Here is a 21,738-nt window from a genome sequence, read left to right as displayed (position 1 = left end):
CCCTGACCACCTGGCCCTAATGCCTTCTGGGAGCCAAGTCTCATAATGGCTGTGGGGCTCCTCAGCTTTGGAAGGGTTTTCTGGGCTGAACTGGTCCTGCCCTGGGGCAGCTATGGGCTCTTGGTTCCTGGAGAGTGTTTTCTGTTATTGTTGTTTGTTTGTTTTATCCTCACCAAGGGCATGCTTATTGATTTTAGAGAGAGGAGAAGGGAGGGAGAGAGGAACCCAGATTGGGGTGCAAACCCACAACCTAAGCATGTGCCCTGACCATGAATCAAACCCATGACCTTTCAATTTATAGGACAATGCTCCAACCAACTGAGACACACTAGACAGGGCCCTGGAGTTTTTAAAGTCACCTATAACCCCCACTGCTCATTAAGGACACTTCTGGCTCTCTCTGGTCCTTCCATTTCCCTCATCTGCCTCCTCCATCACTCCAGCCTCAGTGCCCTGATCTGCTCTGCTTCCTTTAATCTACAGTCTCCCCAGATTCTCCTGCTAACAGCTGTGTCCAGGCCCACCCTCCTGGCCAATAGGAAAGGACTCAGAAATCACTTGCAGCCGCAGCCTCTGGCTCCATCATGAGCCAGTTTCCCAGGTCACCAGGAGGAAGAGCTCCCACTGTGCCTTCATCCAGGACTCCTTCCCTCCCTGACACCAAGAAAAGAAACAGGCCAAGTGACAGGGACACTCATGTAAACTCTTGATCTGCTCTGTATATAACTCAGCCAGGGAGTCAAAGGAAGAAAGACAGATCTCAGTTCCCAGCAGCTCACAAGATCACTCACTCTGGACTCGTGAATGACATCTGTGTCCTGCTCTGAGGTTCCTTTACCCCCACTGGAGTCTGAGACCTCCCCAAGGTGAGGCTGGTGACCCTGCATCCTCTCACTGGCTCATGCCCATTTCACATACGCATGTCCTCACGCTGACACCTTGATCATATATGGGGTCCTCCCAGGCAGTGAGTCTACCAGCCGCCTCCCTCCTCTTAGATGCTATCCAGTTTGAATAAATTTGATCAAACTCCAATTCTGCTGTTTGAGTTAGAAAGGAAAGGAAGAGCACACGTCATATGTCCCTGTGGGGGCTCCTGCCCCTCTGCCTGACTGTGCACAGAAACTGCTGACAGGGACCTTCTTCCTGAATGTACTAACATAGCACATGTCGTTCTGGGGGTTTGCTTGTTCGTTTTAGCAGTTTGGCATCATTCCTCTCTTCATACAACAGAGGCACCAACACGTGCCCTCTGGTCACTTCTGTCCTCTTAGCAGGATGCAGTCTCTCTCCCCAGGGGGTCACTGATTCCAAAGCCACTGTAGCTTCTTCCTTTGGTCACAGCGTCACCCTGGCTGGACTGCAGGACTTGGTCTGTGACCTTCAGCATTCCCCAGACAGAGAACTTCCTCCAGAAACTGGTCTTAGATCTTTGGGGCATGAATAATGATTGTCACATTTTTTTTTCTCACCATTTAACTCTATCTTGTGACAGCCAAACACAAACAGCCCATGAGGGCTGTATTTCCAGCAGGTTGGTGCTTCCCCACTATGCACAAGTCACCCCTCTGCGGTTGCTGTTGTCTGCATATCTGAGGAAGGTCCCTGCCCTCGGCAGTAGGAGAAAGAGCAGTAAGGACACTGAGTCTCCGGCATCCTATTAATGGGCCTGTGCGTGGACTTACCTCACTAACTGAGTTTCAGCCCTGGGTCAGCAGCTCAAAAGGCACCAGGGACAGGTGGGGAGGGACCGACTTGTCTGACTTTGGGGCCAAAACTGGAGGGGCAGTTTTCTCCCAGATAGAAGTGCTGGTAGAAGCCACGTTTTCTTTGCCGAGCCCTCCCCACAAGCACAAGGAGGGGCCGTATCAGAGTCTCCACCAACCTGGCTAACATTCGCCCTGCCCCAATGATTCCCTGACATCCCGCCCCACCCAACTTGTGGGCCTACCCACACTTTTCACACAAATGGCCTGTCTTGGCTTAATCTAAAATCTCTCAAAGCCCCACCAAACCCAAACAAGCAGCATCTGGACTCACTGTGCTCCGTACCTCTTGCTAAATGGCCCCAAGCAAGGCAGTAGTGGCAGCCAGCTTCAGTTGGCAGCTTGGCCTCGCTGGGCACCTACAAGCCAGGCACAAGTAGCAGCCACTAGCAGATGGCTCTGTAGCTCATGTTAGGTGGCCCTAGTCAGGACACAGTTGGGAGCAGACCTTGGTCTGTACCTCCCGGGAGGCCTCAGAGCCAGCATACCAAGTGGAACACTTCAGACCACCCCAGAGCATCATCCAATCACCTCCACAAGTGACACACTCAAGGGGTGGGCTCAACAGGCACCTGAGCTCCACGGAAATGAGTTCTGTTCCACTGGATCAGCCCCTGCACAGCAGTTTCTCTGCTGTGGTTGCTGGCCTGTCCTTGCAGCTGGTCAGGCTAGGGGTAAATAGGGGTAAATACTCCCAGGGATGTGCCAATAGCAATCAGGGCTCAACTACAAGAAGAAGGTGCATACAACCCACACGGCAGCACACCCGCTTCGGTGATCAGGGAAGCCGCATCACTGGGCCCCACAGGACACCTACCACATAGGGCCACACTATCAAGCCTGGGAGACATAGCAACTCTACCTAACACACAGAAACAAACACAGAGAGGCTGTCAAAATGAGGAGACAAAGAAACATGGCCCAAATGAAAGAACAGATCAAAACTCCAGAAAATGAACTAAACAAAATGGAGATAAGCAATCTATCAGATGCAGAGTTCAAAACACTGGTTATAAGGATGCTCAATGAATTTAGGGGAAGAATAGATGAATTTAGTGAGAACTTCAGCAAAGATATGGCAAGCATAAAAATGGAGGCAGAAAACAAAAAAGAGCCAGTCAAAAGTAAAGAACACGATAACTGAAATGAAGAATACATTAGAGGGAATCAACAGTAAATTCGATGAAACAGAGAATTGAATTAGCAATTTGGAAGACAAAGTAGCAGAAAACATACAATCAGAGCAGAAAAGGGAAAAAGAATTAAAAATGAGTATAATTTAAGGGACTTCTGGGAAACATTAAGCATATTAATATGTGCACCATGGGGGTGCTGAATGGAGAAAAGAGATAGCAAAAATTGAAAACCCATCTGAAAATTAACGACAGTAAACTTCCTTGAACTGGTGAAGGAAATAGACATACAAGTCCAGAAAGTGTAGAAATCCCAAACAAGGTAAACCCAAAGAGGCCCACACTAAGACACATCCTAATTAAAATGCCAAAGGTTAAAGACAAAGAGAGAATCTTAAAAGTAGCAAGAGAAAAGCAGTTAGTAACCTACAAGGGTAAAGTATAGCATAGGGAGCGTAGCCAATGATACTGCAATCATTGTGAACGGTGCCAGCTGTTACTAGATTTATTGGGATGATCACTTTGTAACTATATAAATGTCTAATCCTTATGTTAGTACTTCTGAAACTAATAAAATATTTAAGTCAATTTTAATTAAAGATTAGAAAATTATTTTAAAAAAGACTGTCAGCTAATTCAACAGAATTTTTGCAGGACAGAAGGGATTGGTATAAAATATACAAAGTGATGAAAAGTGAGAACTTATAAAATTATTTCACCCAGAGAAGCTATCATTTAGAATCAAGGCTATGAGAGCTTCCCCATCAAGAGGAAGTCAGAGGAGTTCATTGTCACCAAACCAGGACAACGCTCTGGGGGAGGCCCTTCCTTCACTCCTTGGACAGAGTGAATCTGTCATAGTCAGCATCGGAGTGACACGGAGTGTCAAGCTCTCTCCAGGGCCTACGATGGGGCCCTACTGGCTCAGGAGTGAGGGCTTCCCAGACACACCTGGGGAGGACAGATGTAAACTACCGGGGCTGACATCCCCACAAACCCCCTTTTCTTACCCAGGGCCCCAGCTCTCAATGCCTCTTACTCTATGTTTCTGCCCCAGGGGCCCCTGTGCTTCCCACTTCACCCCACCCTCTCACATGGGGCTCCCCTCCGAGCAAAGCTTCCAATAACATGTCTGGTGCCTCAATCCATGGATGGGACAAGAATGGGACTTACCTGAGACCAGGAGCTCCAGGGCATCACTGGGGTGTGACCACACTTGGGGGTCTGTTCCTGTGACAACCATAGTATCTGAATGTCCATCTGAGGGTCACAGGGCCCACAAGGAACAGGGACTGGAACTGCCCACTGAAGTGTGGCTGTGAGTCCAGGAGAGCTTGGGATCTCCTTCCATAGTCAGAATCAACCTGTCAAATCCGTGCTGTGAGCCACACTGGAGGGTCACATTCCCTCCTGAGGTCACCCGGGCTCAGCAGGACTGAGAGGCTCGGTTTGCTGTAGGGTCCAAGGAGAAAAGAAGGCAACTGTTAAATGGGGCTCACACTTCCCTTGCGTCCCTTGGGCCTGGGCTGTGAGAGGGGAGACACTCTGGGGCATCCTCATTCCTGAGGGCAGAGCCTGAGGCTGGGACCCCTGAGTGTCCCCTCACCTGTCACCATCAGCTCCAGGAGGCCACTGTGGCTGAGATAGTAACTGTGCTATCTCCCTGCATCAGGCTCTGTCATGCGTGTGATAGAGAACTTGGCTTTCTTCATGGGATCCAGTGGGGACTCCCTGCCCCAGGGTGCTGGGCTTCCATCTCTATCCAGATGGAACTCTTTGGCCCCCAGGGTCCCCTGACACCAGATGGTCATGCTGCTCTCCCAGGGGTCACAGAGCCTGGCTCAGCCCAGACAGTAGACTTGGGGAGGGTTCCTGGAAGGAAATCAGAGGCTTGGGCACGTTTCTCAAACCCAGTTCCTAGCTGTCAGCCCCAGGACCCCCCAAGTGTCCCCCATTTGTCAGCCAGGATCTTCAGTTCTCCATCCTATCCTCAGCTCCCTGTGGGGAGGCCCCTTGTCCCCAAGTGTCCCCCATTTGTCAGCCAGGATCTTCAGTTCTCCATCCTATCCTCAGCTCCCTGTGGGGAGGCCCCTTGTCCCCCATGAGGAGTGGGACTTGGGACACCTGGGAATAGACTCACCTGCCAGCAGTGGGGTCCTTAGGCTCACACTCAGCCCTGGAAGAGAGATCTTGTGGGAGATTTGGCCCTGAATCCTAAACAGAAACCTCTTTCCTGTGAGCCTCCTGAGTCCTGGGGTCTCCTCAGGGAGAGGGTTCCTCCCAGACTAGGGCTTCCCCTCCCCTTCTCAAAGCTCACCAAGGCACAGCAGGGCCATGAGTGTGGGGGTCATGGTGTCTCTTCCTCTGGACCCAGCTATTCAGAAGGAGGAGACCATGGTGTCCTCAGGATAGACAGACACACAGGGTGAGGCCACTCAGAGGCTGGCCCTCCCTGTCACCAAGTTGTCCTGTCAGCAGCCCCTCAGGAAGGAAAATAGCTTTTCCCCAGGAGTCTGGCTCTCGTTTCCATGATGGAGCAGGAGATATATCCCCAGGCTTCCTGAGGCGGGTGTTGCAGGTGAGGTGACCCAGGACACATCCTTCCCCGTCAGAGCATCCTGCATGGGGTCTCTTTTACCCTCAACCTGTCCATCAGCACATCCCTGTGGGGTCCCTACCGTGGACAGTGGTCACCCAGGAAGATGCTTCAGGAAGACGTGAGTCCTGGTGCCCTGCACAGGTCAGATCCGCAGAGACACTCACCATCCAACTGTGCAGTTCAGGTCAAGCGTCGGTGTGACCACAAGCACCAAGGAGAAATTCAGAAAAAATAGCGAAATAAAACATACCCTTTCTCCTGGCCCCCGAGTGTGGCTTTCTTTCTATCACAGCTGCCCTCCTGGACTTTTCTTTTTCTCCTGGCGACAGCATCCACCTTCCCAGGAACGAGCCTCCAAGTCTTTCCTGCCTCCTTAGTTCCCTTTGTTTTGGGGGATAAAGTCTCCTCCTCATCCTGTAGTCTTGACTTCATGCTTTAGGGGACAATGACTTGAACTAGAGTTCCGATTTCTACTTAAAATAGATATTAATTTAAATACCCATCACCCAGTGCCCACTTAACCTCGAATGGTAATGTCCTGTCTCTGAGCCTCAGTTTCCTCATTTCGATCCTCAGAGTGGGTGTGAGTCAGTGGTGCTGGCTTCAAGGGAGGGAGACATCCATTTTCAGGCCAGATGAAGATGTGAGTGGGTTGGGACATGGGAGGATCAGAGTGTCCACAGTCAAGGGCAGGATTGCTCGGCCCACTCCAAACATCGTGTGCTCTGAAATACCCAGTAAAGCTACTTACCATAGTTCTAAAATATGTACGAACAGACAAATACAGAAAAAAAAAGAACTGCAAGTTCCCCAAATTGAGAGGAAACCACAGCAAAGAACTGAGACCAAGAAAGGGTCAGGTTATCTCGTCTCTGCAGTGGCCAGACAGTGTCCAGTCTACTCCACCCTGGCCACCTGGACATTGGACCAAAGTGGTATCATGTTAAGCAAAAATAAGGTACTTTTATGTATATTATCAAAATGAAATGGAGACCTCTTCCCCAGGACTGGGCAGGCATGGGTTAAAGGTCAAAAATGGGATGGTGAGGATGCCCAATTCACATAGTACCTGATAATTTTTAAATGCAGTAAGGCTTTTCCCTATTTTCCATTGTTATTTTATTATTATTATTACTATTAAATATATATTAATGTGAACATTTCTAGTGTGTCTGTGAGTGGAGCCCATTTTCTGTGTTGTGTGATTGTTGCCCCCTGCTGGCCGCCGCAGGAAGTTCATGTATCTTTCATCAGGGACTCTCCCTAGCATGCGTTCCAGGAAGACTGGGACCATTAGTCAGCCAGGAAGCAGCCCTTAACATCATGGGGACCACCGTGAGTCAGTGAGTGGGCTGTAATGAAGCCACGAGCCCTGTGAGCCTGCCGGTGCAGTGTGCCCCCTAACCCTACTTTCTGTGAGGTGGGCATTGCCTTCCCTGACCCCATCCACCGTCATATCCTGGCTGCTCCACAGCACTGGCCTTACAGGCTTGCTACTTGGGGGGATGAATTGAGGGTAACACTAAGTCCATTACTCACAGGAAAAGATGCTCCACAGCCTGGCCAGCATTTGCTGCTGTCAGTGTTCTGGCTTCGGGCTGTTCTCCTAGGTGTGTGGTGTGTCTCCCTGTTTCAATTTGTTTTCCTTGGGGACACGCAATGTGGAATCGACATGACTTCCAACATCATTAGTTAACTGTCTCTTTGTAGAGACAGGATATTTGAGAGACTGGGACATCAGAGACATACTGAGGAGACGTTGAAGGGGAGGCTCACATGCGAGGAGAGTAAGGGCCTCACACAAAGTCATAGCAAGGCTACAGGTGCCAGGGTTTTGCCTTGGATCAGCTTCCACCCATCCCTGCAATAACCTACTTTGTGTTTTTCCTCTCAGCTGGCAGTGTTTCCAGGGCCCATGGCTGAGATTTCCCACCCCAGGTCTTCCCAGGCTCAAGCAAAAAATAAAAAGGGAGAGAAGGAGGGAGGGAGGGAGGAAAATATAACGAATAAATCAGTGATAGCCAACACCAAATTCGATAACGGAATGTTAAGGATCAGTATTCAGGGTTTGCAACGAGACCATCAAACCTCACGCCAAATCCATTGGTAGGGAGAGCAGGACTTCCTCTTATTCAGATTGCATCAGAACTGGCTCATCTCTCATTCTGCCAACTGTAAATTTATTCATCAGTCCTGTGTTTCTCTGTTAGATCTAAATATTCCTTTCCGTCTCTCTGGAGTTCTGACGTGAAATGTGTGGGATTTTCAGTGTTTGGAATGAATGGTCTGCGTACAGTGCTTGTACTGACCAAAGTATTCATCCGCCTGAAACATTCCCCTCCTCTGACCATGCCAGACGAATGTTCTCTGCATCGCTTTGCGAGTCATTCTGGGGACTTAATAAATTCACTGTTTATTCATAATTTTTTTTGCATTTTATTTTATTTTTTAAAGTATATTTTATTGATTATGCTATTACAGTTGTCCCTGTTTTCCTCCCCTTTACCCCCCTCCACACTGCACCTCCCTCCCACCAGCAATCCCCCCCTTTGTTTCATGTCCATGGGTCATACATATAAGTTCTTTGGCTTCTCCATTTCCTATACTATTCTTACCCTCCCTCTGTCTATTTTGTACCTACCATTTATGCTTCTTATTCGCTGTCCTTTTTCCCCCATCTACCTCCTACCCCCTCCCTGCTGATAACCCTCCATGTGATCTCCATGTCTGTGATTCTGTTGTTGTTCTAGTTGTTTGCTTAGTTTGTTTTTGTTTTAGGTTCAGTTGTTGATAGTTGTGAGTTTGTTGTCATCTTACTGTTCATAGTTTTCATCATAGTCTTGTTCTTAGATAAGTCCCTTTAACATTTCATACAATAAGGGCTTGATGATGAACTCCTTTAACTTTACGTCATCTGGGAAGCACTTGATCTGCCCTTCCATTCTAAATGAAAGCTTTACTGGATAGAGCAATCTTGGATGTAGGTTCTTGCCTTTCATGACTTGGAATACTTCTTGCCAGCCCCTTCTTGCCTGTAAGGTCTCTTTTGAGAAGTCAGCTGACAGTTTTACGGGAACTCCTTTGTAGGTAACTGTGTCCTTTTCTCTTGCTGCTTTTAAGATTCTCTCCTTCTGTTTAATCTTGGGGAATGTAATTATGATGTGCCTTGGTGTGTTTCTCCTTGGGTCCAACTTCTTTGGGACTCTCTGAATTTCCTGGACTTCCTGGAATTCAATTTCCTTTTCCAGATTAGGGAAGTTCTCCTTCATTATTTGTTCAAATAAGTTTTCAGTTTCTTCCTGTTCCCCTTCTCCTTCTGGCACCCCTATGATTTGGACGTTTGAACGTCTGAAGTTGTCCTGGAGGTTCCTAAACCTCTCCTCGTTTTTTTGAATTCTTTTTTCTTTACCCTGTTCTGTTTGAATGTTTATTTCTTCTTTCTGGTCCAAATTGTTTGAGTCCTGGTTTCCTTCCCTTCACTATTGGTTCCCTGTACACTTGCTGTTATTTCACTTTGCATAGCCTTCACTTCTTCCTCTATTTTTCAACCATCCTCAACCATTTCTGTGAGCATCCTGATTATCAGTGTTTTGAACTCTGCATCTGATAGATTAGCTATCTCTTCATCACTTAGCTCTATTTTTGGAGCTTTTATCTGTTCTTTCATTTGGGCCATATTTTTTTGTCCCAGTGCACCTGTTATGTAGTAAGGGGTGGAGCCTTAGGTACTTACCAGGGTAGGGCAGACCATGTGGCTGTCTTGTGATGTTGTATGTGGGGAAGGGGTTCGAAAGGGAACAATGCCGCCTGCTCAGGTCTCGGCCTGCTTTCAGTCACTTTCCCCATTACCCACAAGCAAATTGGGTCCTTTTGGTGCTGATTCCCGGGTTGGTGGGTTTGTGTGTGTTCTAGGACCCTGTGGATCTCTCCATGAACTCTCCTTTGAGGCTGGGAGTTTCTCCAGCCACTGCAACCCTTACAGGTTTTTACCTGTGAGGTAAAAGTGAGAGGATTTGAGGCTTTATTAACCTAAGTTGGAACCCTGGGTTGCAAGGTCTGTCTTGCTCCCCAGTTGTTCCTCCCATTTTATCCGCATGCAAATGTGGTACTGTGGTGGACCATTCCTCTGCCTTGCTGCTAGTCTTCTCCATCCTGGCTGCCCGTCTGCACCCCTCCTACCAGTCTGGTTGAATGTTTCTTCTTTAACTCCATTATCAGACTTGCATACAGTTCGACTTTCTGGCAGTTCTGGTTATTTTTTTGTTTTTAAATTGGTTGTCCTTCTTTTGGTTGTACGAGGAGGCAAAGTGTATCTACCTATGCCTCCATCTTGGCCAGAAGTGCTGTTTATTCATAATTTATTATTTTTAAGATTTTATTTATTTATTTTTAGAGAGGGAAAAGGGAAGGAGAGAGGAAGAGAAACATCAATGTGAGATACATCGATAATTGGCTGCCTTTCATACATGCCCTGAGCAGTGATGGAACCCACAACTTAGGCACGTACCTTGACCAGGAATTGAACTGGCGAGCTTTCACCTTTCAAAACGATGCCCAACCAACTGTGTCACACTGGGCATTGTTAGCATTATTTATTAGCATCTAACAAAGAGTGCAACATTTTGTTCAAAGGACAAAAAGGTGAACTAGAGAAGGCCTGATGGAGATTTTAAAATGTAGTGGAAGAGAGATACAGCACACAGATAATTAAAATTCAATAAGTCTCTAGAGTATTCTTGTGACCATTGGAGAAAATGCTGTTAATGGGGAAATGCTTTTTTATTTTTTATTTTTATGTTTTTGTTGACACTATTATAGATGTCCCCCATTTCTGCTACCCACCCCCTGCCAGTCCACACCCTCTCGTTTAATGGGAAAATCTTGCCTGACTTGAAAATTAGACAACGTGAATATTATTCCTGGCAAGTCTTTGAAATAGTGGGCAACACAGCCAATTCTGCAATCCAGTTTCTGAGTTCTTCTTACAACATACCAACTCTTGGATTCTGATGTAGAAGTCTTTATTGATTCCCATGTTTTATATTAATTAGGTCATTCACTCGAGTGGCCAAGAATTGGAGGATGTGATTAGCTTTGTCCCCAGAACGTAGGTTTCAGAACTGTGCTTCCAGGAAAGGTTACCATCTGGCCTCCTCCAGGTGGCCTGAGATTGGATGTACAGTGAGAGAAGAGCCCTTCTGGAGAATTTACTTTCAGTGGGTGCAATCTATTTTCCTGGGTAGGCAGCTAGAGTTTAAGGGGCTACTTACTGCATGAACCTGAAGCGTAAGTTGTTGACTATGAGATGCTTGGGCATGGCAATTGAGCTGGTCTCTGGACCAGAAAGGATTAAAGAACCAGAGTTCATAACAGTGGTATTATAAGGATTTGAAAAAATCAACTTATCTCGCATGTCTTTGATTCTGTCCCCCTTTCTCTCTCCCTTCCCCTCTCTCTAAAAATAAATAGATAAAATCTAAAAAAGACTTTACACCAATCTTAAACAAATTAAAAAATAATCAGCTTAACTTTAAGAATCATCAACAGCTTCACAAAGACTACCAATTCCCAAGCAAAATAAATAAAAAAATTAATGCCTAAATATATCTTAATGAAACTGAAAATAATAAAAGCAGTAAAAAATTACATTCCAGAGAGATCTTTAGAAAAATCTCCCAATATCTGGAAACTAAATAACACACTTCTAAGTAACCCAGGGGTCTATGAATCAAAAGAGGAAGTACTTAAACTGAATGAAAATCAAAACATAGTAAAAATGGTAGGGTGCACCTGAAGCTGTATTTAAAGGGAAATTGAGAGCACTAAACTCTTACCTTAAATACCTTAAATTACGTAAGTTAGAAATAAACAACAAAAAGATCTCCAAATACTTTGACATTAAGCAGCATTCTTTAACCCCAAGGAGGAAAGAATTTTGCTTTTGGCCTGGAGCAACGAGACTGAATTTATCCTTTTCCTTCAGACAACTGGAAAACTGGACAAAATCTATGAAATAACAGTTTGGGTTTCACAGTCTCCCTTCTCTTTCCTTCCTTTCCGCCTCTGCCCCCTTCTTTATTCCTTGCTTCATTTCACAAAGCATTTGAGGAATATCATTTTCTCATTAGAACAAAACCTTGAAGCTGGTGGCTGGCTCTTCTGTTTTGTGTCACAGGGGACCTGGTACAATGTCCACACATTGTAGTGTCCAGTTAATGAAATGATTGCCAGCCTGTTCAAATCATGACCTCATTTTTCAGCACATAGAATCTCTTAAATTTGTATTTTTATTTTCCTAAGCTTTCTAATGTTTTTACTTGATCCTCTCAAGAATTCTGTGTAATGGGTGGGCAGATTTAGTTTTCTTACTGTTCATATGGGAAATGTACAAAGAATCACATCACTTATACCGTGCTTGACAGAACTTCCCAATTATTGGTGGTGACAGTAAATTAGCAGTTAGTTAGGTCCATTACTATTTTTCTCCCTTCTGGATTTCAACCTGAAGATAGTAGAGCATGCCTGACCACAAAAAAGTACACTTGAAAGTTAATGATATATAATTAGATTTGTTAATCCATTAAAGTTTCAAAAATGTGAATTACACTACAATAGAACCCCGTACTTAATCTTTTTACTATTTTAGGATCCTCATGTCATTTTAAATGTTCTATTCCATTTCTTTCTCATAAGAATTTCCACTTACACATAAATCACCATGACACATAATCCTAGAGCCTTCCAATTCAGCCTCAAGATTTTTTTGGATAATACAAGTATTAAGCCCCTCACTACCAGAGCCTTTTAAATCTTCAATAAGGAACATGCTCTGCTTCTGCGGTCCTTAAGAGCAGGCTGCTGTAAGGTATTGCAGACAAACATTCTGTGACTGAAGGGGCAGCTTGCTTCAAGTGCATTGCCTCAAGATTACCTCATATTCTTAGAAAGTTATAAAAGAATTAGGCATGTTCTTCAAGTCATATTGCATTAGAAGGAAAGTAATGATTTCCTTAGGGCAATAGTGAGGATTTGGCCTTTTATAGCTCATTGTTGAAGACAAGATTCAGGAGCCAGGTTTCTGTGAAATTCTGCAGCTCCATCTTGGTCAGCTGCTGCTGCTGCTTCATCTTCTTCTGTTTTGTTTGTTTTTTAGTCATCACAGGTGTTCTCCTATTCTCTGACAGGTAGTGCTGGAGATTGTGGCAGTCAGAATCCTATTCTACCTTTTCTTCCCATAATATCCCCAAATTTCATTTTCCCCTTAAATGGTTTTTGGACAAGGCTTGGCGTTGTTTGGAAAAGCATTCTTCCCTGGTTGTTTAATGATTAATAAATTGATTAGATCTAAGGTACTTTCTTTAAGGCTGAGCTCTGTGGCAGTTCACCTACAAAGAAGTTAAGTCATTTTTTGATTTATGCTTTCTCTTACCCAAATGTTTGCTTGTAATTGTCCTTAACTTGTCCTATTGCTTTAATTAGAAGCCATCTTCTAATTAATGGTAAGCAATTTCACTCTACTCTGTTCAAACCATAGCATTCCATATCCTACAAATGGTTTTCCCATTTATTATGATACTTTAGTCAAATACTGGACTATAATTTCCTAGCAGGCAGTTCTAGTTCTTTAGGCTTAATAAACAGACTACCCTTGGAGGAGAGGTGTCATTAGTCCCGTTCTACTGATGAAGAAACAATCCCCCTAACACAGGACATCGAGGAAAGTCCCATAGAAAGTGAAATGGCAGGGCTGAGGTTTTCTTGTTGAGCACAATATTCCTGACAGGGGAACTCCAGAGTTAAAGATTTTAGCTTTAGTTATAGTTGATAGGCTTCAGTGATTAACTCAGGTGGAAAGCTGTAGTTCCAGGAACTGGAAGGCATGGCCTACATGACTCCAGGAGGTGGACAAGCAATTCAACCTTTGTGTCCCAGGGAGTCTGCAAGCGTCAGAGATGGTATCTGAGCCAAATCCCTGATGTAAACAAAGAATTGTTGATCAGTAGATGAAGGAATACTGTGAAAATCGCCACCTGACTGCAACTCTTATCTGATTAATCTTTTCCCAAACCCCGTATCTACCTATTCTTTTCTTCTCTTTAGTGAAAGGTCTGCTTGAGATAAGACATTGAAGTGGTTTTTAGGATATATATCTCTCCGTCTTCTCACATCACTAGCATCTGAATACACTCACCCATAGATATTAATCTTTGTCTCTAGTCATTGGTTCTGGTAATTACAGGCAGCTCAATGCCTACTTTTCCAGTTTCATACTCCGCACCTAAGAGCACTGGCAGTGTTGGGTGGGAGAAGGGACTGTCTTCACTTAGGGTCTGCCAGTCCTTGTAAGGGCACGAACACCTTTCTGGGTATGAGGCCACAACAATTATTTCATTTTGAAAGAGTCTAAGGTAGAAAGAACTGTAGCCCCCTTACAGAGTCGGCCAATTGAGTCATTCTGCACAGGTTAAGCCAACTGCGCAAATACAATAAACACGGAAGGCACCCTTCAAGCACAGGTAAGGAGTCAAGGTGGAGGGGAACTCGGCGCGGGTCCGCTTCTTTTGGTCGGGGCCAGGCACTTCCTCCGCTTACGCCAGCCAGAGCACGAGGCTCTCACGGCTATTTCCCTAGACTAAGGGAAAAAGCAGTCGCAACCGCGCCTCGCACGCCCGGAAGTGATGCACTTCTGCGCGCCAGCCCCGTAAAGGTACTTCCGGCGAGCCGAGCTCCTGTCTCCTCGATTCCTAGGTGTCCGGCGCCGCTTCAAATAGGCACGATGGGCAAGAAGGGCAAGAAGGAGAAAAAGGGCCGCGGCGCGGAGAAGACGGCCGCCAAAATGGAGAAGAAGGTCTCCAAGCGCTCACGGAAGGAGGAGGTGAGCGGCGCCGGCGGGACAGACCCCGAGCGCGCGTCCTGCTCCGCGCGAGCTCCTTTGCTCTTGCCTGCTGCCTTCCTTGGTCCGCTGTCCCTGGCGTTGCCGGGTCGTTGGGCCGGGTGCTGGAGCGGCTGGGAGTTAGTGTAGGAGGACCCGGGGATGAGCGGGCGCGCCTGTGCAGGGGGCCTGATCTGGGGGCAAGGCCTTAACTTCTGAGCCGCACTCCTCATCTTTAAAAGACGGTAAGTCTTACGGCGTGAGCATCCATCCGTGCAGTAAGTGAAACTCTGGGGCTTCCCGTAGCAGTTGATGGTAGCCACCACTCTCTCCTTTCTCATCTCTCTCTGCCTCTGTCTGTCTCTCTCGCTCTCTGTAGGATTTGCAAGTGGAACCGGGCTGAGCTTAGAGCGTTCTGCTTTCTATCGACTTGTTCTCCGGCCCCCTAACTTGGGGCAATTTATCGTGGTTTAGGAGTGTTTGCTGTGTGCCAGGCACTGTGCTCTCTGGGCTTCAACCCAGGCATGTGCCCTGAGTGGGAGTTGAACTGGCCACCCTTTGGTTCGCAGGTCAGCAATCAATCCACTGAGCCCCACCAGCCAGGGCAGGAAGGTAATGTCTGAGGTGAATGACACTGGATCAGGAGCTCCGAACTAATTGTGACTCCAGTGTTTCCTCCTACTTCTGGGTCTTTCTGTAAAATTCCGGTCATTCAGTAATTTGTCTTGAATGCTTAAGGCAGCACGCTTGGTTGGCATTAGGGACGTGTCAGTCAACAGGACAGCCGTTAGTGTAACTAACTACCCACATAGAAGTAGCAGGATCATGGCCATTTTCATAGACTGCTGTGAGGGTGAAAACTGGCAGAGTCTCTTTGGACCTTACTTTGTCAATGTGTAGACTGGTGGAAGCTGCAGCCTAGTAGTGATGCACGTGAAGGTTACCTTGGAAAAACTTCCCTCGGCTACACAAAGACGGGGCAGAATGGCCATGGTAGTGGTATTTAAATAAACACAAAACTGGAACTGACCCAGATGTTTGTTGATGAACAGGCTGGGTAGAGAAGCTGTGATGGAGCGGTAGCTCTGCCACAGTGAAAGTGAGTGATTCGGTGTATCAAACTGTTTAGCAGAAGGGCATTTACATGGAACTGAGAAATGTAAGATAATACAGTAATCCTTACTTAACCTTGTCCATAGCTTCTGTGACCTTCAGTGAACTGACATAGTACAGGCATACCTTGTTTTATTGTGTTTCTTAGATACTGAATTATTTTACAAATTGAAGGCGAGTCCCTCCACCAGCAAAACACGACTGTAATTCGCTTTATTGTGATACTTGCTTTATAGTGGTTCTCTGAAACTGAGCCCACAGTATCTCTAAGGTGTGGCTGTATACGGAAATCACTTTTGCTCTAGGCTAACTGATATAAGCAAGGGTTAAGTTCCTATGGCAGGGGTGTCAAACTCCTTTTCACCGGGGTCACATCAGCCTCACAGTTGCCTCCGAAGGGCCGAATGTAATTTTAGGACTGTGTAAATGTAACTGCTCCTTAACTAGGGGCAAGGAACTCTACATTCGGCGCGCTGAAGGCAACCATGAGGCTCATGTGGCCCCTGGTGAAAATGAGCTTGACACCCCTGTCCTGTGGCATCTCATCAGTGTTCTAAAGAAATGATGTTATGCGATGTCCTTTTATATATATATGCAGTAAAAGTGTAAAGAAATGCTCGAGGCTCTGGCTAGGTTGCTTAGTTGGTTAGAGCATTGTCCTTTAATGCCAAGGCTTGGGTTCCATCTCCGGTCAGGGCACACACAAGGAGCAACCAGTGAATGCATAAATAAGTGGCAGGACAAGCCCGTCTTTCTCTCTCCCTCCCCCTCACTCCCTCTCACTCTCCCTCTCTCTTTCTGTCTTCCTCTCTCTCCCTCCCTCCCCTTCCTTCTCTCTTCATTCCCTTCCTCTCTCTCTCTCTCAAATCAATAATTAAAAGAAGAAAAAAGAAATTTTGGAGAGTAATGAGCACCCAGTTCCAGATAACGGCTCCCGAGGTGGAAGTGGGGGGAGGTGGCTGTTTAGGCCAGGGGATTGTGTTCTGATAAAGGAACTGAGAGGAAGCCAGTGAAAGTTGGGGTGAGGAGGGGTGGGAAGTGAGGCTGGAGAGGAAGGAAGCGTGGTCTGCAGGTGTCTGTGGGTGTGGGAAAGCCAACTAACCTACCTTCAGTGTGGCACGTGGAACCAGGGGGAGAGGGCTTTGAATGTATGGATGTTGGGGGGGGAGTAAGGAGGAAGGCAGGGGGTATATCCCAGGTCGCAGCATCAGCTGAGCTTTCAAGAAAAGCGTAAGGATAGAGGGGGACTTTCCTCCTGACACACAGGTCATGTGTCACCTTTCGGGGACCGGGGGAGGTTAATAGAGGGAAACAGGGGGGTAGGTTGCAGGGCCACCCAGCTGTGCAGGTAAATCTTAAATCCTGTTTGCAGTTGTAAAAACAAAGACCGTCCCACACAGAGTGGCTGCAGCCCATAGTTGCCAAGCAGACTCTGTTCTAAGCAGACTCAAGTCTTGCTTGGAGCTCTTGGTGTTTTGGTGGGAGGGAGATGGAAACAAAATAAAAACTAAATGAGCAGGCATTCTCATATCAGGTACCACTATGCAGACAGTAAATCGGGCTGGTGGGGTTGCCCAGTGTTGGGTTTCTGAGAGGTCGCTGAAGATGCTGGTGTGAAGTCAGGGTGGGCTTGTCTAAGTGGAACACACTTTGCGGGAGAGTGTGGGGGTTTAGAATGCGATGATGTGCACATGCACCCACACTTTGCAAGAAAACCACCTGTGAGGTGAAGCTCTGAGTGTTTTTGCATGTGTCAGATTCTGTCTGTGGACATTGGGAAAGCTGCCCCAGGCTTTTGACCCCATACTAGGGTTTAAGGATACGTCTCACATGTGGTTGCTTATCTGCCTCTAGGAAGATCTTGAAGCTCTCATAGCCCATTTCCAGACACTGGATGCCAGAAAGACCCAGGTTGTGGAAACGCCCTGTCCCCCACCTTCACCAAGGTGAGTGAGCAGAACTCTGCATTATAGCTTCTAATGGTTTTCTTGTATAAATTGGAAGTCCGCTGTCAATAGGCAGCATGTCTTCATAAATAACCAGGTACTTGGGACATTTTCACCTTTGAAACCTGTTCTGATCAGCTCCCACAGAACATGTTTGCACTTCTTCAGCTCTCTTGTCATGCAGAAACACGGAAATGAGGTCTCAGCAGCTGCTCACCTGGGACTTTGTGGCAGATGTGAAAGCCCCGGGTTGGTAACAATTTGTGACTATGGTGTGTCCTAAGGAACTTTGCTTGGTTCTTAAGGTATTTTAAAAGTGCCTGTCACAGGTGGAAAACTTAAAGTCACAATAGCTTTTAGCTGTGTTTGTTTATAATGCTTTTAAAGTCTTGTGAAAAATGTGATTATTAAATGTAAATTGTATGTAAGCCATTTTAAATGGATTTGTAAATTCTGTGCAAACTCCAAAGGATTTCAAACACTTGTGGAATGAGTTGAAAAGAGCAGGCTTTGGGTTTCATCTCACTTCTTATTCCTCTGGGTCAGTTCTTGTCCTCGTCCTTGGAATTCCAATTGTTTTATAGTTTGATTTCAGGCTCTGTAATTCATATATTTGCCAATAGAGCAGAGGCAAGACAGCGAATGCACTGAGTTAGAAACCTAGGAAAGGCCCAGTGACCCTAATAAAGAAATACTAGAGAAGGGGAAACACGTTAACTTCACAGCATCTGGGACTGTGTGTGTGGTTGAGAAATGATTTGCTTCGTTTCCCTCAGAGATTAGTCCCAGAGCTGTCGACAGCCTGAATGGAGGCCCGGGGTCCAGAGCTTCAGGAAGGGAGGTGGTTATAGTGCTGCCTTCAGTTCAGTGCGGGGCAGGTGATGTCTCTGCCACCTGAATTCTGCTGACCTGGACCCGGGATTTACTTAGCACCTGCCGGCCGGGTGGTGTTGGCGACTTGATTAACCCCGGAGCCAAATGACCTGATGCAGCAGCTTTACAGCAGCTCCCAAAGTTGGAGAGTCTTTCCTGTTCTTCATTTAATAAATTCCACTGGGAATCTTTTTCTGTTTTCCCCTTTATTCAGCGTGTTATCATCGGGGCCAGGTGTAAGTTGTACATGTGGTAGATGTATTTTTTTCATTTTAATCGTTGAAGCAGATAAATTCTTGAGATCTTTGAGGCTTCATATGTGTAACACCCCTGAGTGGAGCCACTTGTGGACCGATAATTTTTGGATGACATTTCAGAACTTTTCCTAAAGTAGCATTTGCCCCAAAAGCCAGATTGAATATAAGGATGTAATTTGAAAGGTTGGTGATTCCCTGGGTCAGCTGGGAATGGCCCCTTACAGTTGAAGGAGCTGAGGTATAATGAGATCAGGCCTTTTGGTTGGTGATCATATTAACTTCTTATCTCCTACCTCTCCGTCACGTTATGGTAACAAAGCCATGAAAATTACCAAGTTTTGTAGGTGTGTGTTCCCACGTATCGGCTGAGATGTAATTTAAGGGGGAGAGGAGGATGCGGTGCTCATGTGCCTGTGTCTCGCAGACGGTGGGTGTGGATGGGCTCGGACAGCAGTGACACTTCTGTACGCTGCAATGGAATTGTTTTCCTAGTGGTGCGTGTTACTTTCCCACAGAATATTAATGTGTTAATTGAGGAAAAGATTTGTGTGCAAAGAACTTTGGGGAACACTGGTGTCCTTTTTTTGAATATTTTTTCATTGTGATAGAATATATATAAAACATAGAATTTTCCACTTTAACCATTTTAACCGAACAAATCTGTGGGATTACTTACATCACACTGCTGTGCAGCCGTCACCACCATGTATTATGTCCAACAGTTTCATCACCCCAAATAGGATCTCTGTTCCTATTCAGCAGATGCTCGCCATTCCCCCTCTCCTGTTGCCTGGGGACCTCTACCCTACTTCCTGTCCCTCTGATTTGCCTGTTCTAAATATTTCATATAAGTGGAGTATGCAGTATCTGTCCTGCTGCCACTGGCTTTTTGCACTCAGCACAGTGCCCGCAAGCTCTGTCTGTGTTGTAGCAGGAGTCTGAACATTGTTCCTTTTGAGATCGCACAGTGTTCCGTGTGTGGGTGACCACATTTCATCCACTCATCCACTGATCCATTGGTGGACGCTTGGGTTGTTTCCACTTTGGCGCTACTATGAATAGTGGTGTAATGAAGGTTGCCATTTTCACTTTTCTTGACCACATGCCTAGGAGTGGAAAATTCTGTTTAACTTTTGAGAGACTGCTACAGCAGCACTATTTTAACACTGGTTTCTTTACTGCAGAATTGCTCAGCCTGTTAGATGTTCATGTGTATGATAAATCTCCAGGGAGAAGTATTCAGATTTTCCAAACTTACTTGACCTTCAGACTTTTTTTTTTTTTTTCCTGAGAAGCATGTTTCAGAGTTACTGTTACTGAAGGCACCTTGGGGAGTGCCACTCAAGAGGATTTTGAAGGAAGGGCGTATTTCAGTGACTGGCCTTCTCAGTCACCGTAGCTTTCATTCCTTTTCAGGGAAGTGGGCAGGATATATGTATGATTTCCTTACAGCTTTTCTTTTGTCCTCATGTGTGAAATAAGTGGAAAGTTATTTGCCATTTTTTCCAGATAGAAGTTGTCTAGGATGTATATTGAAATGCTTAAATCCTGGACTTTTAAGAGCAGTTTTGATTGTGATTTAAGAGGATAGACCCTTAAAATAAGACAGTTCTGGAAAATTTGGCACATAAGTAGGATCCCCTAGACTTGTCGCTACCTGATGATTTTAGCCAGAGGCTGTGGGAGTAGGCCTGGTGCAGCCCTCCTGGGACAGGGAGGCTGGGTATTATTGTCTGGCCCAGACTCCTTTTTTAGGGTAGTGCCTTCTGTTTTAGCCCCAGGCTCCTCTTTCACAAAAGTTTAGAAAAGGCTGGTCCCTGGTAAAGCCCTCTGGTGGGCAAATGAATGGCTCTCTCGGATTGGGCAGCCAATGGTTTGGTTTTGTGTTGACCCGCTGCTTTTGTCTCTTGCAGGTTAAATGCCTCTCTCTCCACTCATCCTGAGAAAGATGAATTAATCCTTTTCGGAGGTGAATATTTCAATGGCCAAAAAGTAAAGTATATATGTTTTTCTTTTCTTCCCAAATTTCCACGGGTCTCTTTTGGAGTAAAATTAATTTAAAGCAGAGATATCAAATACTTGTTGGTCCTTTAACTCCCCTCCCATGTCCCACCTCCTGAGCTCTCAGGACTGGTATGTGATAATGTCCTTGACAAGTAATAGCATCCTTTAGTGACCTTTAGGGTCCCTCCTCTCACTGCCTGCTTGAGGTTGACCAGCACACTAGCCCTTCAGTTTCATTGTTTGTGCTGTTTTTCCTTATGATGGGTTTCCAAAGTTGTTTTGAGTAGGAAAAGTACTGATTTAGAGCTAAGTTTTATTTTTAAAAAGGCCAGAAAGGCTCTGGCTGGTGTGGCTCAGTGGAGTGAATGCCGGCCTGTGAACTGAAAGGTTGCTGGTTCGATTCCCAGTCAGGGCATATGCTTGCATTGAGGGCCAGGTCCCCCGTTGAGGGTGTGCAAGAGGCAACCACACATTGATATTTTCTCACCCTCCCTTCCCCTCTCTCTAAAAATAAATAAAATCTTAAAAAAAAAAAAAGGCTGGAAAGACTGGTGTTTCAGAGTTGTATATGAAACAGAAAAGCATAAAGTTCACCTGCACTGCATAGTAGACAGATGGTCCTTTTCTTTGTGTCATCATCCCAAGGGATCCAGGGGCCCAGCTGCACCTGTCCTGCATTGGTAAGATTTACATTGCTTTAGGAAACACATTTTCCAGGAAGGCTAGCGATTGAGATCCTTCTTTCTACTACTGTCACTTGCATGGGAGCATCATTCATGACGGTAAAGCTCCTCTTCCTTCCTGCAGACATTTTTATATAACGAACTCTATATCTACAACATCAGAAAGGATACCTGGACCAAGGTGGAAATCCCCAGTCCACCTCCGAGGCGCTGTGCTCACCAGGTATGTTGTCAGTATTAACCCTTGTCCTTCTCTGTGTTCCCGTTGGGACTTTACACTGAGGGTTATGTCAGAGACTTGTAGAGTTGGTAAATGACAGGCAGCCTGTGCAGAGAGGCTGGGCCTTGCACGTGGGCCTCACTTTGCTGTTTTCCAACTTGTACTTGTTACTGAACTTCTTCACATAGCAGTGCCTTCACCTGTAAGACGGGGAGACGGACACTGCTTCTCCAGGTAGTGTGAAGATCATATGAAATCCAGGCAAAACACCC

General features: G+C 46.0%; 1 protein-coding gene and 1 pseudogene across 2 annotated transcripts in view; one reads left to right on the top strand and one right to left on the bottom strand.

Annotated features, from left to right (window-relative positions):
- Positions 1-21,738, top strand: part of KLHDC4 (kelch domain containing 4) — a 92,989-nt gene that overhangs the window by 22,786 nt on the left and 48,465 nt on the right. Inside the window, exons 1-4 of one of the 2 annotated variants that reach the window (XM_024556004.3) lie at positions 14,222-14,373; positions 17,338-17,429; positions 20,473-20,551; positions 21,371-21,469. In XM_024556004.3, coding sequence (XP_024411772.2) covers positions 14,275-14,373; positions 17,338-17,429; positions 20,473-20,551; positions 21,371-21,469 — 369 coding nt within the window. In that variant the 5' untranslated portion in view covers positions 14,222-14,274. Of the gene's footprint in view, positions 1-14,221; positions 14,374-17,337; positions 17,430-20,472; positions 20,552-21,370; positions 21,470-21,738 lie in introns of those variants that run through there. The other variant, XM_053914435.1, reaches the window with a different exon arrangement.
- On the bottom strand, positions 3,816-5,250 carry LOC128779611 (leukocyte immunoglobulin-like receptor subfamily A member 6; annotated as a pseudogene).

This window comes from Desmodus rotundus, chromosome 12, assembly GCF_022682495.2.
Source record: "Desmodus rotundus isolate HL8 chromosome 12, HLdesRot8A.1, whole genome shotgun sequence".
NCBI classification, from domain to species: Eukaryota; Metazoa; Chordata; class Mammalia; order Chiroptera; family Phyllostomidae; genus Desmodus; species Desmodus rotundus.
This window is presented reverse-complemented; position numbering and strand designations above follow the sequence as displayed.